The sequence below is a fragment of the Salmo trutta genome, chromosome 5, assembly GCF_901001165.1.
Source record: "Salmo trutta chromosome 5, fSalTru1.1, whole genome shotgun sequence".
Taxonomy (NCBI): domain Eukaryota; kingdom Metazoa; phylum Chordata; class Actinopteri; order Salmoniformes; family Salmonidae; genus Salmo; species Salmo trutta.
This window is the reverse complement of record NC_042961.1, coordinates 824,724-838,084: the sequence shown is the minus strand read 5'-3', so window position 1 is coordinate 838,084 and position 13,361 is coordinate 824,724. Positions and strand designations below refer to the sequence as shown.

General features: G+C 41.2%; 1 protein-coding gene across 1 annotated transcript; it reads left to right on the top strand.

The window, feature by feature from the left end:
• The first annotated feature begins 3,569 nt into the window (after window positions 1–3,569).
• On the top strand, window positions 3,570–12,549 carry LOC115193437 (homeobox protein Meis1). The gene is made up of 7 exons (XM_029752126.1): window positions 3,570–4,276; window positions 5,872–6,092; window positions 7,130–7,271; window positions 7,599–7,649; window positions 8,197–8,247; window positions 9,266–9,461; window positions 12,542–12,549. The coding sequence occupies exons 1-7, from the start codon at window positions 4,265–4,267 to the stop codon at window positions 12,547–12,549; spliced, it is 681 nt and encodes a 226-aa protein (XP_029607986.1). The 5' UTR covers window positions 3,570–4,264.
• Window positions 12,550–13,361: the final 812 nt, after the last annotated feature.

The following is a 13,361-nucleotide window of genomic DNA, read 5'->3' as shown; positions in this document are numbered from 1 at the left end:
CGTTGTTTAATCCTTAATTGACTTTACTTTTCCCCCCTTCCCTAAATTAGACTGCAGGTCAACACGTTGACCATCCCGTGCACTACTCTCAAACAATGTCTCTAATTGTTATGTCAATCGAATGTGGCTGTCAACTCAGATTTGACTGTCAGAAAAGTGATACCTTTTGATTTCATTACATGACTCATGACATTATCCGTCCTCCGGAAGCAGATTAAAGATGAAATGATGATATTTGTTCTCTCTAGAATGAGCTGACCCTCGCCAATGAGAAACCTAAAGAGAAAGAGGGAAAGTATTGCTGCTTGTCCCTGTTGTGGTCTGTGACGTCCTTTTATAGACGGTAATTGAAGCAACTTAATTACTTTATAATGCCACTCTGGTTCTGTGACAGCAGTTAGTAGCCTAGACGTTGATGCAATTCACCTTTCCATGTCAATTTAGACCAGGCTCGAGCTATTTACGAAGACGACCAATTTAGTTGGATGGAGAGAGACACACAATTCTGAATTACGAGGGCTAAATGCCATGTGGTATCCAGTCATGCATTATAAAACGAAATGTATATCTCAATAAATCTAATATTTCTTAACGTAAATAAATCCTTTTTTAGTGCCTAATAATAGGTGAGGATATTTTCACTCACGTTTCCACCATATAGGCTGCATTGGGCTAGTTCATGTAGAAAAACACCATTTAGGAGAGATAACTACTCACCCATGAATTACTGAAAGTAAAAGGAATACAACGAGGTCTAATCGATATGCGTAGATCATTTATCGGAAATGTTTTGCTTCCATCCTTGTGCGTAACCCACGATTCCCCGGGAATTCCATGCTCCCGTGTGTCCTCACCGCCTTCATATAGCTTTCCCAGTCCCACCGAGCCCGTTACCGTGTCTGCCCCAAGCCCCGTACATGCCTCACTCATCGGTCGGTCGGTGCACGGGGCTTTAATAGTCATTTCGTGCCTGTAAATGTGGATCCCACCGCTCGGGACTGGTGGTGGAGGTACCACGGGAGTCGCGTCTGAATGTGTGAACGCTGTATTATCTGATATGACAGTACGGCTGGCAGCGGGGCATTATGATCGATGACAGATGAATCTGCAGGCTAACTTCAAACACCTTGTCATCAGGGCGTTTGGAGTAACACGTTATGAACAGCGACGGGATGGCTTAGCATAATCAGAAGATATAGTCGAGCCGTATGAAAGGCCGTTCTCTCCTGGTATTTGTGTGAAATAAGTGGTCTATACGTACAGGTAATACATATATATAAATAGAGAGAGAGAGAAATGTAACATGCATATGCACATATAGCTGCCCAGGCTGAATATACCCATACAGCCTGTAGTCCACTCTCTCCTGGTATTTGTGTTGAAACAAGTGTAGTAACTCGTTTGAATAGCTTCTTACCAGTAATGTAGACTAACATGTACACATCCACCTAGTTCAAGCAATACAAGCATATATTGTATTGAAAATGATAAAGAAATTCATACATTTCAATGTATACTTTGTCAACAATTTTCATTGATATCAGAGTTGTATGGCCTAATATAATAGATCAATGGTTCCTTTTCCATAAATCGATTTGTAAATAAATATTATAAATTGGGCTGCCCTTTTACACTCAGCAGTTAGCTATATAGTCCTATGTGCACACGGTGACAAAGGGGTCATTGTGAGGAATACAATTTAATTTATTGACGAAATAACACGGTAATCCGATTCTAGAGAATATTTAACAAAGTTAAAGTTTTTAATCTGGGGTAGGATCAACCCGATAAAATGTATAATGAGTTATTATATAAGTTTAAAATTCATAGATATTGTATATATAGGCGATCTAGAAAACGTTTTAGAAAGTAAGGACAAGGAAAGAGATGGAAAATAGAACATGTGTGTGTTATTGTGTTGTTGAGAGAAAGAGAGAGAGAGAGAGAGCGTACAGCGAGAAGCCTAAAAGACAAATGAGAACGACCTAGGGTTTGTGAAATATTCAAACATTTTGCGAAATTTATATATAGACTTATTACAAAAGACATGTTTTTAATTTGCGAGCAATGTTTTGTTTTGCACCTCCCCACCAATGTGGCCTGAAATCGATCAATCACCAAATAATTGATCATCTCGAGATCCAATAGGGGGCTCGCATCACTGTGCCGTGCTTCCATTGGACAGCCCTGGCGGACTCCGTGAGCACGCAGCGACTCGGAACGGCCCATTCGGCGCTGGCGAGGGGGAATGGGTGACGGAGGGCACATGGAGAGCTGGAGCCCGCTGTAGCACTCTGACTGCAACATGAAGCTGACATGATAGAGAGACTCTAATCCAGTCAGTTTTTCAGCTTCAGATTTTAAACAAAGACCAATTATACAGCACCATCCAAATGCTTTAGTAAACAGATTGTTAGTAACAAATATATATTTTACCAAAAAATACCAAAATGTTGTCAATGGCCTATACAGTATTGGGCACCCTAACTTCATCAAACCTAACTATATAGATATATATATATCTAATCAAGCAACTCAACAATTTCTCCCAAATCCAATAGGCTGTAAGACAATGTAAAGTCTAATGTAAAAGTTTGCTATGAAATCATGAATCTGGTGTTTTGCAGAAGCTAATTATGGGACTCCTTAAAACATACCACTTCGATACACGTGACTTTTTATAGCAGGTTAGGAGAGCATTTTCACTAACCCTTACACTAACCATTTTCCTAACCTTAACCTAAGTCTCCTAAACTGCTATGTTAATCTTTCCATACAGTCGTAGCTGTATGGAAATGACATGTTTTTAGGGAGTCCCGCCCAGTTCTAGTCCAAATAGATAAAGACATTTCCACAATAACAGAGATGAGTAGACTTGGGCTGGCTTTAATAGGAATGATTCAGTACCTAGACCTGTTCAATGTGGAACCTGCTCAAATAGTCAAAGAGCACCAAGAGCACTTTAGAAAGATATTTAAGATTTAACTACCGTTCAAAAACATGGATTTGTCACGGATATAAATATAATTAGAATAGCATACTGAAAGGCATTTCCTACTGGGCACAGATGTCAATTCAACGTCTATTCCACATTGGTGCAACATCATTTTATTGAAATGAGGTGGAAACAACGTTGATCCAACCAGTGTGTTCCCATTGAGTGCTCTTCTTCTAGTAACCTACTAGTTTTCAGATTATTACAATCTGGAATGGCATCAAAGTCCTGAGACGATAATCGTAATCTTGGGATTAGTTGGAAAATCCACATTTGTAAATAGAAGAAGAAACATGAGTGAAACAAACAGTAGAGTAAAGTCGACTCCACTACCGAGAGTCAGAGTGATCTCTCACACCCCGAGACTACAGCTATGCACGCATGGCTTCGACCAGAGCAACAGCACCAGGGGTTGGGGATATTCTCCCTGTAGTCTAGAACACAAACAGACAGGAGCTCGGAATACCCACTGACTGCTCAACTCGAGCTTTCCAAGGTCCTCCCACGACACCCCCCTCCTCTCCGCGCGACTTGATGTAGCCCATTCGCATTGTGTATAACGCGACCTGTTATGGCCACCACTACTTCCGGGTTTCGGCAGTCTGGTCCATATCCACTCCTCAGTCGCGTTTCCCAACTACTCGCGCCCATTGTACACAAACCAACGAGGAGTTGGCGGCTGAGCACAGCATCGATCGAGGGCTGCTCCTTTAAGAAAGACTAAGCCTGAATTATCACCCCACCTCCCCCTGATCTCCTTTACAGGGCTTTTGCGTTTAAAAAAAATCAACCCAGGAGCCGAGAGTGATCAAAAGAAAAACGAGTGAGCTGAATTTTTTGTGTGCATTTGACTATTCACGTTAGGTGTGCTAACCCGTGGAAGCGCGCCCTGGATCATCATTCATTCCGGGCTACTTTGACAAGCCTCGGCGTTTGATTGACAGGCGTGGTGGCAAAAAGCCATGAGACTTCGCTAGTTTTGTTTTGAGGGGTATTTTCATACTGTTTTTTTGGGAAAATAAGACTGGGTTTTCTCTCCCTATGCCACTGCCCTGGGGATAGCTCAGGCCCTATTCACGGTTGCTTTGGACTGAACTTGAGCTGAAGAGGGCTGGCTTGAATTCATCGTTGCCTTTCTCTTGCAAGAAATACGGAATCTTGAAAGATCTCGCGTTTGGAATTTGCGTTTTTATTTGTTCTTCACCCTGGCCTCTTAGGGGATATAACCGAAGTGAAAGGAGAGAAGAAGAGAGGGACTAGAGGAGGGATATGGCGCAGCGGGTACGTAGCAAGACTATCCCGAAAAGTTTCACTGTAACTCCACTGTGTGAAAATGCAAAGCCATGAACACGGTAACGTGGCCAATGACAGACGCTCGCGGCGAAAGTTTATTTTCTTCTTCAAGAACCCGCTGGACCGAATTCCGTGTTTTGCAGTTTTGCCTCTTTGGCACAATATTACGCACGGACGCACATATTTGCTGCTTCGCGTACGCCCCGACTAGGGACATTAGAAGTGTCATCCTATCTGCTGTTTCCAGATTAGTCTTGACAGGCCAGTTACTGGAAGAGAAACAAGGAGCAATGGGACTAAACAAACCCAACCTTTATACTTCCAAAGTCGAATTTACATGACTTTAGTCATTTTTGTAATTAATCAAAATCATGTAAATGCTTTGAAGTTTGAGTCTCTGAGTGTTTTTGAGATTATAATTCATTAACATCTAGAATTGCATCCTCAATTGTAGTTTATTAAAAAGTAGGCCTAATAACGTTTAATTGAGTAATTTGGGTAAAAAAAACATGTTTGCATATGCTAATAAAGCACATTTTTGTCATGATGTGATGACATATGATTTGATACACAGCCTAAAACCCCCGGAATTACTCGACTACATGGCAGAATTAAAAAAAAAATGAAAATAAACAATAGTAAAATAGAGATCACACTTATTACCCAAAGAGCTTTTGCTTGTTGGAGAGAGGCTCTACATCAGTACCACGCGGGTTCTTTTTGCACCTCTCCACGTGTCAGGGTCTAAATGGTAGTCTTTATAATACTGTGCCACCTTCAGAGTCCACAATACATCATTACAAATCACTCATTAATTCGATAAAGAAACAGGCCCCAACACAAATGTTGTTTTAACTTTTAGTCAACGTCGTATACGTGTTGTATGTCTATGTGAAAAGGCATATTCAGGCACACATTTAGTATGGGCGTATGGGGATGGAAAATATGTAGACAACTTGTAACTACAAATTACTTTGGTTTAAATGTTCATAAAAAGATCTTGTCTATACTAGACATCTTCAGTGATCATCATTATGAGAAACAGAAACATCTATTTAACTGCGTTTGTTAAATATATTAATGATGGTGTATTTGGCGTGTAATAACAGAGTAACCAATGTTACACAATTGTAATGATGCTCTAAAATGAGCAAACACTGCAATTAAAGAGACTGGATGTTGTGAAAGCCTACGATCAAATAATTCAAAAATACACAAAGACGAAACATGCATGCCTGTCATCCGTTTTATCCCCTCATATATATTTCAGTTTTTGCTATTTTAGTAGCCTAGCTTTGGAATTAAAGATCAGATTTGAATAATGTTTTAACGACATTATCCCTATTTTGTTACTATTTCTTATATGGTGGTGTAAATATCTAAAATACACTTAGAGCTACAGTTGAACTTTAGGGGTATTATATGCTTGAATATAAACAAGGTCACTAAGGCCAACCTCGATAGACTTTTTATTTATTCATTCATTGGTAGATTACTATTTTATTGTCTGCAAAGTGCGTAAAACCACCACAGTCCTATAACTGGCCATTCAGTACGAAACTGTGTTGTTATTGTGTATACAGTACGAAGACTTGCCCCACTACGGGATGGACGGGGTGGGTATCCCCACCACCATGTACGGCGACCCGCACGGTGCCCGCTCCATGCAGGCCGTCCACCTCAACCACGGTCCCCAGCTACACTCACACCAGTACCCGCACACAGCCCACAGCAACGCCATGCCGCCTAGCATGGGCTCGTCCGTCAACGACGCCCTGAAGAGAGATAAAGACCAGATATACGGGTAGGTGGCTGTAGCTTACGGAGGTTATATATGAACAACTTTGTGTGGGATTTCATGTTTTGGTTGATTTTCTTGTTGGAGTTGAACGTGTGTAGACTATTAGCCTGTGAAGAGCGGTTGGGGAAAGTTAAATACACGTGGGATTGTTACTTGGGAATTATTGTTGTTTTTGAACTTTTTTGTGTACAAATAATTTATTGTCGAAAGTTGTGTTGACTTATATAACTTGGCACAAAGTTGTATGCTTTATGTACTCAAAATATAGGCTACAATATTTCCTTACACTAAATATGCAATATTATGCACCCGTGACCCTTAGACCAATAGCTACTATGTTCAGCAGCACATTTTAGGCTATATGTTTTGGAAATTAAAATTCGAATTAGTTTATTGTGGTTTTACAAGGACCTGTAATTGATTACTACACATTAATATAACTAAACGGTGTGCAAGGGTCATGTTGTATGGACAATTTCGAGGAGTTTTATGTAATAAAACAGACACCCAAAATTATGCACACCCTACATTAATTTAGATGAGTTAATTAAAATTCCAAAGCATGATGTATGTACGGTGACTGAACATGTCACAAATAATTTAACTATTTACTCAGTTCAATGGTAGGCTTCCTTGAGAATATTTTCTTATATTCTAGACATTGGCCCTGACATATTCACAACGGTCAAATCCGCGAATTACAAATGACACTAAAATGGAACAAATTGCAAATATTTAACTTTTGATATTTTCAAAGACAAAGGCAGATCTAGCCTATAGGCCAAGGAGAAAATACATTGATGCACAAAAAAAAAGTACATTTTATTCAAATCATTTGACACAATTATCTGTCAGTAAAAACTACATCGTTTGGATATTTTTCTGCACTAATAGACTATAAACACCATACATAAACCAGTACACACATATCACCAATTCCCAGAGCTATGCTTAGTTGTTGAGACTAGCTTATAGAACCAGTGTTGACCCCGGCCTTGTTCTCTGCGGTGACATTTGCTTTTGTGTTTGATTCCATGCAGGCATCCCCTGTTCCCCCTGCTTGCACTGATTTTTGAGAAATGTGAATTAGCGACTTGCACGCCCAGAGAGCCTGGGGTCGCGGGAGGAGACGTTTGTTCATCGGAATCTTTCAATGAAGATATAGCAGTGTTTGCAAAACAGGTCGGTGAAAAAAAAAACGTATGCGTTATTAACATAGGCTACATTATGCATACGATTATAGATGTGTGTGGCTGATCATAAGCCCATGTGTTTAAGCTGTGTATTTTGTTAGTATAATTAAATGTTATTGTAAAGTTTAGCATTGGAAATGTTTTGAAGCGTGCATTGTTTAGAAGTAGCCTATAGTATTTGTTATGCCATTAAATAGTAGTTCATGTTTAACACATTGTTCAATATTGGGAATATTATTTTAATATTAAATACATTATTCTTTTCTCACGGATATTGCCGATAAGTGTTGAAGTGTTCATGATTTTGTGGTTTTAGATTCGGGCAGAAAAGCCGTTATTTTCATCGAATCCAGAACTGGATAACCTGGTAAGACAAACATTGATTTGATTATACAAGCAGTGGGCTAAGGACTAAGAGTAAACGTGGATCCAACATATCAGGGCTTGCCTTCATATTATGAGTAGGAGACGCTGTTAGTTGAAAAAGTTCATCCAACGACTGGAGGTTGTTGTTCTCCAGTCCAGGTTGTTTCATTTCATGATAACCCTCCGTTGTCACCGACAGATAACCATCTTTTCAGGGCCGCATTAGAAAGCTGTCAAATGGATTTGGACTACTTGTCCCTCGATGAAAAGTTATTATGCTAATAGTTTTCACTTGTAATGTAGGCTATCTAATGCTAATGTCTGGGATAGCTTCTATTATGGCTGATTGATTAGCCAATGTTGTAATGCCGTACGCTTATAATGTTGAATATCAGCTTGACATAAAATCCACATTCAAAATCCAATTTAACATGAATAATTTTCTCCATTGTAGTTTCTTATACCCTATCCAGAAACATATGCCTATTTCATATTAGGACATTTTACAAGCTAATATTTGTATTTTTATTGTTATTTAAATTTTTCAGATGATTCAAGCCATTCAAGTGTTACGGTTTCATCTCCTGGAGTTGGAAAAGGTAAAACCCCAGCTCACCTCCCTGTTGCTGCCTGGCCGCGTCACACTTCATAGCTATGGGCGACATTTGCATAAATGTATTTTTCTAGTCGGCTATAATTAGTGTCGAAATCAATCATGGGACCTATTTCTCTTCCGCGTTGTAGCCTAATCACAACGCAAGCCGCTACAACTGCATGGAGCGGATATCTCTGCGCCCAAATCTTTCTGACAGCTAATAGTTTATTTTGGTGTAAATTACATACAAGGTGAATTAATTATATAACTTAAAGTATGTTATACGCGCTTTAGGTATTGCAGAATGCTAAAGGCCGAGAGAAGTAGCCCGCTGTAGCCTAGATTGGAGTGACATAAGTGAGGTAATTGTTTATATGGTATATTGATATGTTTTACCAATGGTAGCCCACTGTCCACACAATGGATCAGTTGAAATGATTGTTAATTAACTTTCAGTAGGCCGAGTGTTGGGCTATTTTAATAACATTCAAAACATGAAATAACAGAAGGGTCGTTGCAGGCTGTAAGCAGCATTGTGTAGCGATGTGTAACGATGCATTTAGCCCATACAGCATGCACCATCCTCGGCATGACCAGGCGACATGCACCGGGTTGGCTCGGTAGTGATAATGGAATAACTGGAGGAAATTAAGCAGTTTACCTTAAATGTCAATCAGTCGGATCACCCCACCACCTCCCTAATGGACACAACCTGGGGCACGGATACATTTAACACGGGTGTTGACTAGGTTGTAGCCCGCGAGTCTTCTTGTCATTGTCAATTTTCATTGAAGTCTCAATTTTGCTCTGTAATAAAGTTACTTCATATTTGTGGATTCGGCTGGTCACGTGGGAGCGCACCGCAACACCACCTGCACGTCTCAACCCATTTGGACCAGGTTGTCCAAGTGGCTTGTAGCTTTGTAGTTGCAGACATGTGTCAGATATATTTCATGTGTCAGATATACAGTACCTCATGTTCTATATTTTTTGTTGTTGTTTTCTTGTATGTTTTTCTATAGGTACACGAACTATGTGACAATTTCTGTCACCGGTACATCAGCTGTCTGAAAGGAAAGATGCCCATCGACTTGGTGATCGACGACAGAGAGGGCGGATCAAAATCAGACAACGAGGAAATAACAAGATCATCCGGGCCTCTTGATCAGGTAATGTCACATCTCTCTCTCTGTCTCTCTCTCTCTCTGTCTGTCTCTCTCTCTCTCTGTCTCTCTCTCTCTGTCTCTCTCTCTCTGTCTCTCTTTCTGTCTCTCTCTCTCGCTCTCTCTCTCTGTCTCCCTCTCTCTCTCTCTCTGTCTCTCTCTGTGTCTCTCTCTCTCTCTCTCTGTCTCTCTCTGTGTCTCTCTCTCTCTCTCTCTCTCTCTCTCTCTACTGGGAATATTCAGTGTGGTGTCTTCTGGGTCACTTCTCCGCGAGGCGCTGTTATTTGCATATGATTAAGACCGTTTTAGATTCCATCGGAATGAAAATTTCTCTGTATAATGTTTCCATTATTGCCCCATTACGGTTTGATCCGGGAACCGACCCGGGGAGATTAGCCCGAGAAAGCATCGCCATAAACTTGACCTGCTTCTTGTCCATTTTAATTTAGCCCTCTTTCCCTTTTTCTTATTTTCCTCCTCCTCTCCACCACCTCCGTCTTCTATTTTTTAATCAAAACGAAACGTCATCAGTACATTTATATTACCACGCAGCTACTGAGGAGAGGCCAAACGCATAGTTTGATATCTCACCGGAGGGACTGAGACTGTGGGTTTAGTTGCCTCGGATTTCCCGTTGTAGTTTACGGTTCATTAGGTGTCTTGTCAGTATTTTTCCTCAGACATGAGCGCACATTGCTTAGGCTATAGCCTTATTCGTGACCACTTTGTGCGTTAAAGCGCGAAGACCGAGAGAGATTCCGTGGCAGTCGCTGAAAAGACGGGTTGAGTTTGAAAACTACAAGGCAGTAGGCTGGATTAGGGGATCGTTTCCTTTTGTGTGTCGCGGGCAGCAGTAGCGATATCAGCACATCCTTCATTATGTGCTCCACTGGCTGCTCGCTCTCCAGGGACATTGTAGTGCGCGCGCAGGCATGACCCTAATGGTCCGTATTGCCGTTAAATAATGATAACAGTAATAATGATTAGAATTATGCAAATCTATAGCCCTATCATTTTTATGCGGTGGATTTTAGGCCATTAATAGCACGCTTGATTTTGTAGCCTGAATAGAGACACAGCTTTTCTTATTTCACTTAATAAAATAGGCCTATATTTTCGAAAGTGATCTCTGTTAGGGTTTTAGAGAAGAATGAATGAAGGCCCTCAGAGAGATAGGCTCTGGATACCGATGAAGGGGGGGGGAAAAAACAAGTGGCCAAATTAAAGAGATTAGCGGGCTAGGCAGATATAAAAAGTAATGAAGCGATTAGGCTAAATAATTTAAATCCGTGGACCTCCATATGGTTGAGTGGCCGGTTAGAGCTGGCGGTCTGTTGTAGTGCTCCGGAGAGAGAGCGGTAGCGAGCAGCTCCCATGTTCTGTGGTGAATAGCGCAGTTGGGTCAGATAGCAGGCAGTGTAGCCTAGGCGTCGTCATTCATGGAGGAGCTGGGACCAAAATGGGAGCGACCCCCTGCCTGCCTTAAGCGTCGTCTCTCTCTCTTTCTCTCTCTCTCGCTCTCTCTCTCTCTCCCCCTCTCTCTCTCTCTCTCTCTCTCTCTCTCTCTCTCCCTCTCTCTCTCGCTCTCTCTTTCTCTCTCTCGCTCTCTCTCTCTCTCTCGCTCTCTCTCTCTCGCTCTCTCTTTCTCTCGCTCTCTCTCTCTCGCTCTCTCTTTCTTTCTCTCGCTCTCTCTCTCTCTCGCTCTCTCTCTCTCGCTCTCTCTCTCTCGCTCTCTCTTTCTCGCTCTCTCTCTCTTTCTCTTTCTCTCTTTCTCTCTCTCTCTCTCTCTCTCTCTCCGTCACCGGCCCCATGTTAATGATTATGCTAATGAGGCAGATCGCCCCCGCCAGATAACACTTCATTTAAATCAAAAGCAGAATTAAATAACATCATGCCAATTGTGCACTTAAGTGTTTCCTTGAACGCGTATTCTTTGGGGACGTTGTGAAAGACGTCGCGCCTAGATAGTCGTGAGATATGAGTGAAAGTGTGGAAGAAGATAAAGGACTATAGAAATATAGGCTTCGTGAACACCCGAGGGTTTGTAGGTATATGAAGAACAGCATGTGTGCTCGCGGGCAGTGATACGGCTCTTTAATTGACTTCAAGATGAAGACATGCCCTATTTTAATCTAATGATGGCCTTACTTGGAGCCTAAATATTGAGGCTAATATCATATAGGCATATAGGTTGACAGTGTCTCCGCTGTGAAGCGCATTAATAGGCCTCTATGTAAAACTGCTTTGACAGATCTGGAATATGTCCATATCAATTAAATTCCTGTTCATGTGATATTTCAGAGCAAGATTATGATACAATACAAAGTAGTGCAGCAATCCACTATAGCCTACATTTTAGGCATATCTGCATAATGATCCATAAACCACAAATGAACTTATCCAGAGAGCGCTGAGGGGTCTTTGGCTCAAAGATAAGACCATTTTCAATTAAATGAAACTGCACTTGTTTTATCGCGATATTTTCCAGCTGAGCTGAATATAGGCTATGTATTTTAGTATTTTGTATTTCTTGTAGGACATTTTTATGCTTTTGCGTTTGTTAGGCGGCTGTGACATCCTTAACGGATTAGCGCGGTGTGAGAATTATCTCTGTCCATATGTATTGTTAATATATGCCCTGGGGCATAATGTTGAATTGGACTGGAAAAAATATAGAGAATTTGTTAACAAGAAGGAACGGAAGCTCATTTATGCACAAACCAATTTATTCCAGCAAGCGGACTGTAGCAGAAAAGGGCAAAAAAATAGTACTTTGAATTTATTCTACTCCAGAGTCTGCGCCGAGTTAGTAGCAGCTTGTGCACCCAAGCATTGAACCAATAATGTTCCGTTCCGACTCCTCCATCTTTTTTTCCTCCCCTTGTTATTTTGCTTGTCTCTTGCTTTGCGCAGGAAAGTAGCGCATGCAGGATGGACGCAGGGTGCCTCTTGTAAAAAAAAAGAGCGGAGAAGAGCATACGGGAGAGGTGAAACAGTCATAGAGAGAGGGAGAGAGTCTGGCTGTGAAGGCTTGTGAATGTGACCAAGCCAGTTTGGGTGTGCGTGTGAGTGCGTGTGTGAGAGAGCCCAGCCTGGCTCCATGCTCCCCTTAACCCTTTTCCTCCTTCTCCCTAGAAAACTAGTTTTACCACATTTATTTAACATATTTAACCCCTTTATTTACTACATTTGACCCCACCCCCCTCCCTGCTCATTTTCACCCACTTGAAGGGTAGTCATACATGAATAGTTTCCTTTAGTCTTTGCTTTTCTGTTAAGTGGTGTTCATGTGAACATAACACATTTCAAAACAACTAAAAAGTGATACACTTCTTATCAGATTGTCTAGTTTCCTCCACGGGAATAGGTGATGCTAGGAAATACTCTGCTTGCAAGTTCCTAGGCTTCATCAACGCAGATTCCACACAACTAAGACTCCACACAACTAAGACTCCACACAACTAAGACTCCACACAACTAAGACTCCACACAACTAAGATTCCACACAACTAAGACTCCACACAACTAAGATTCCACACAACTAAGACTCCACACAACTAAGATTCCACACAACTAAGATTCCACACAACTAAGACTCCACACAACTAAGATTCCACACAACTAAGACTCCACACAACTAAGATTCCACACAACTAAGATTCCACACAACTAAGACTCCACACAACTAAGACTCCACACAACTAAGACTCCACACAACTAAGACTCCACACAACTAAGATTCCACACAACTAAGACTCCACACAACTAAGATTCCACACAACTAAGACTCCACACAACTAAGATTCCACATAACTAAGATTCCACACAACTAAGACTCCACACAACTAAGATTCCACACAACTAAGACTCCACACAACTAAGATTCCACACAACTAAGACTCCACACAACTAAGACTCCACACAACTAAGACTCCACACAACTAAGACTCCACAC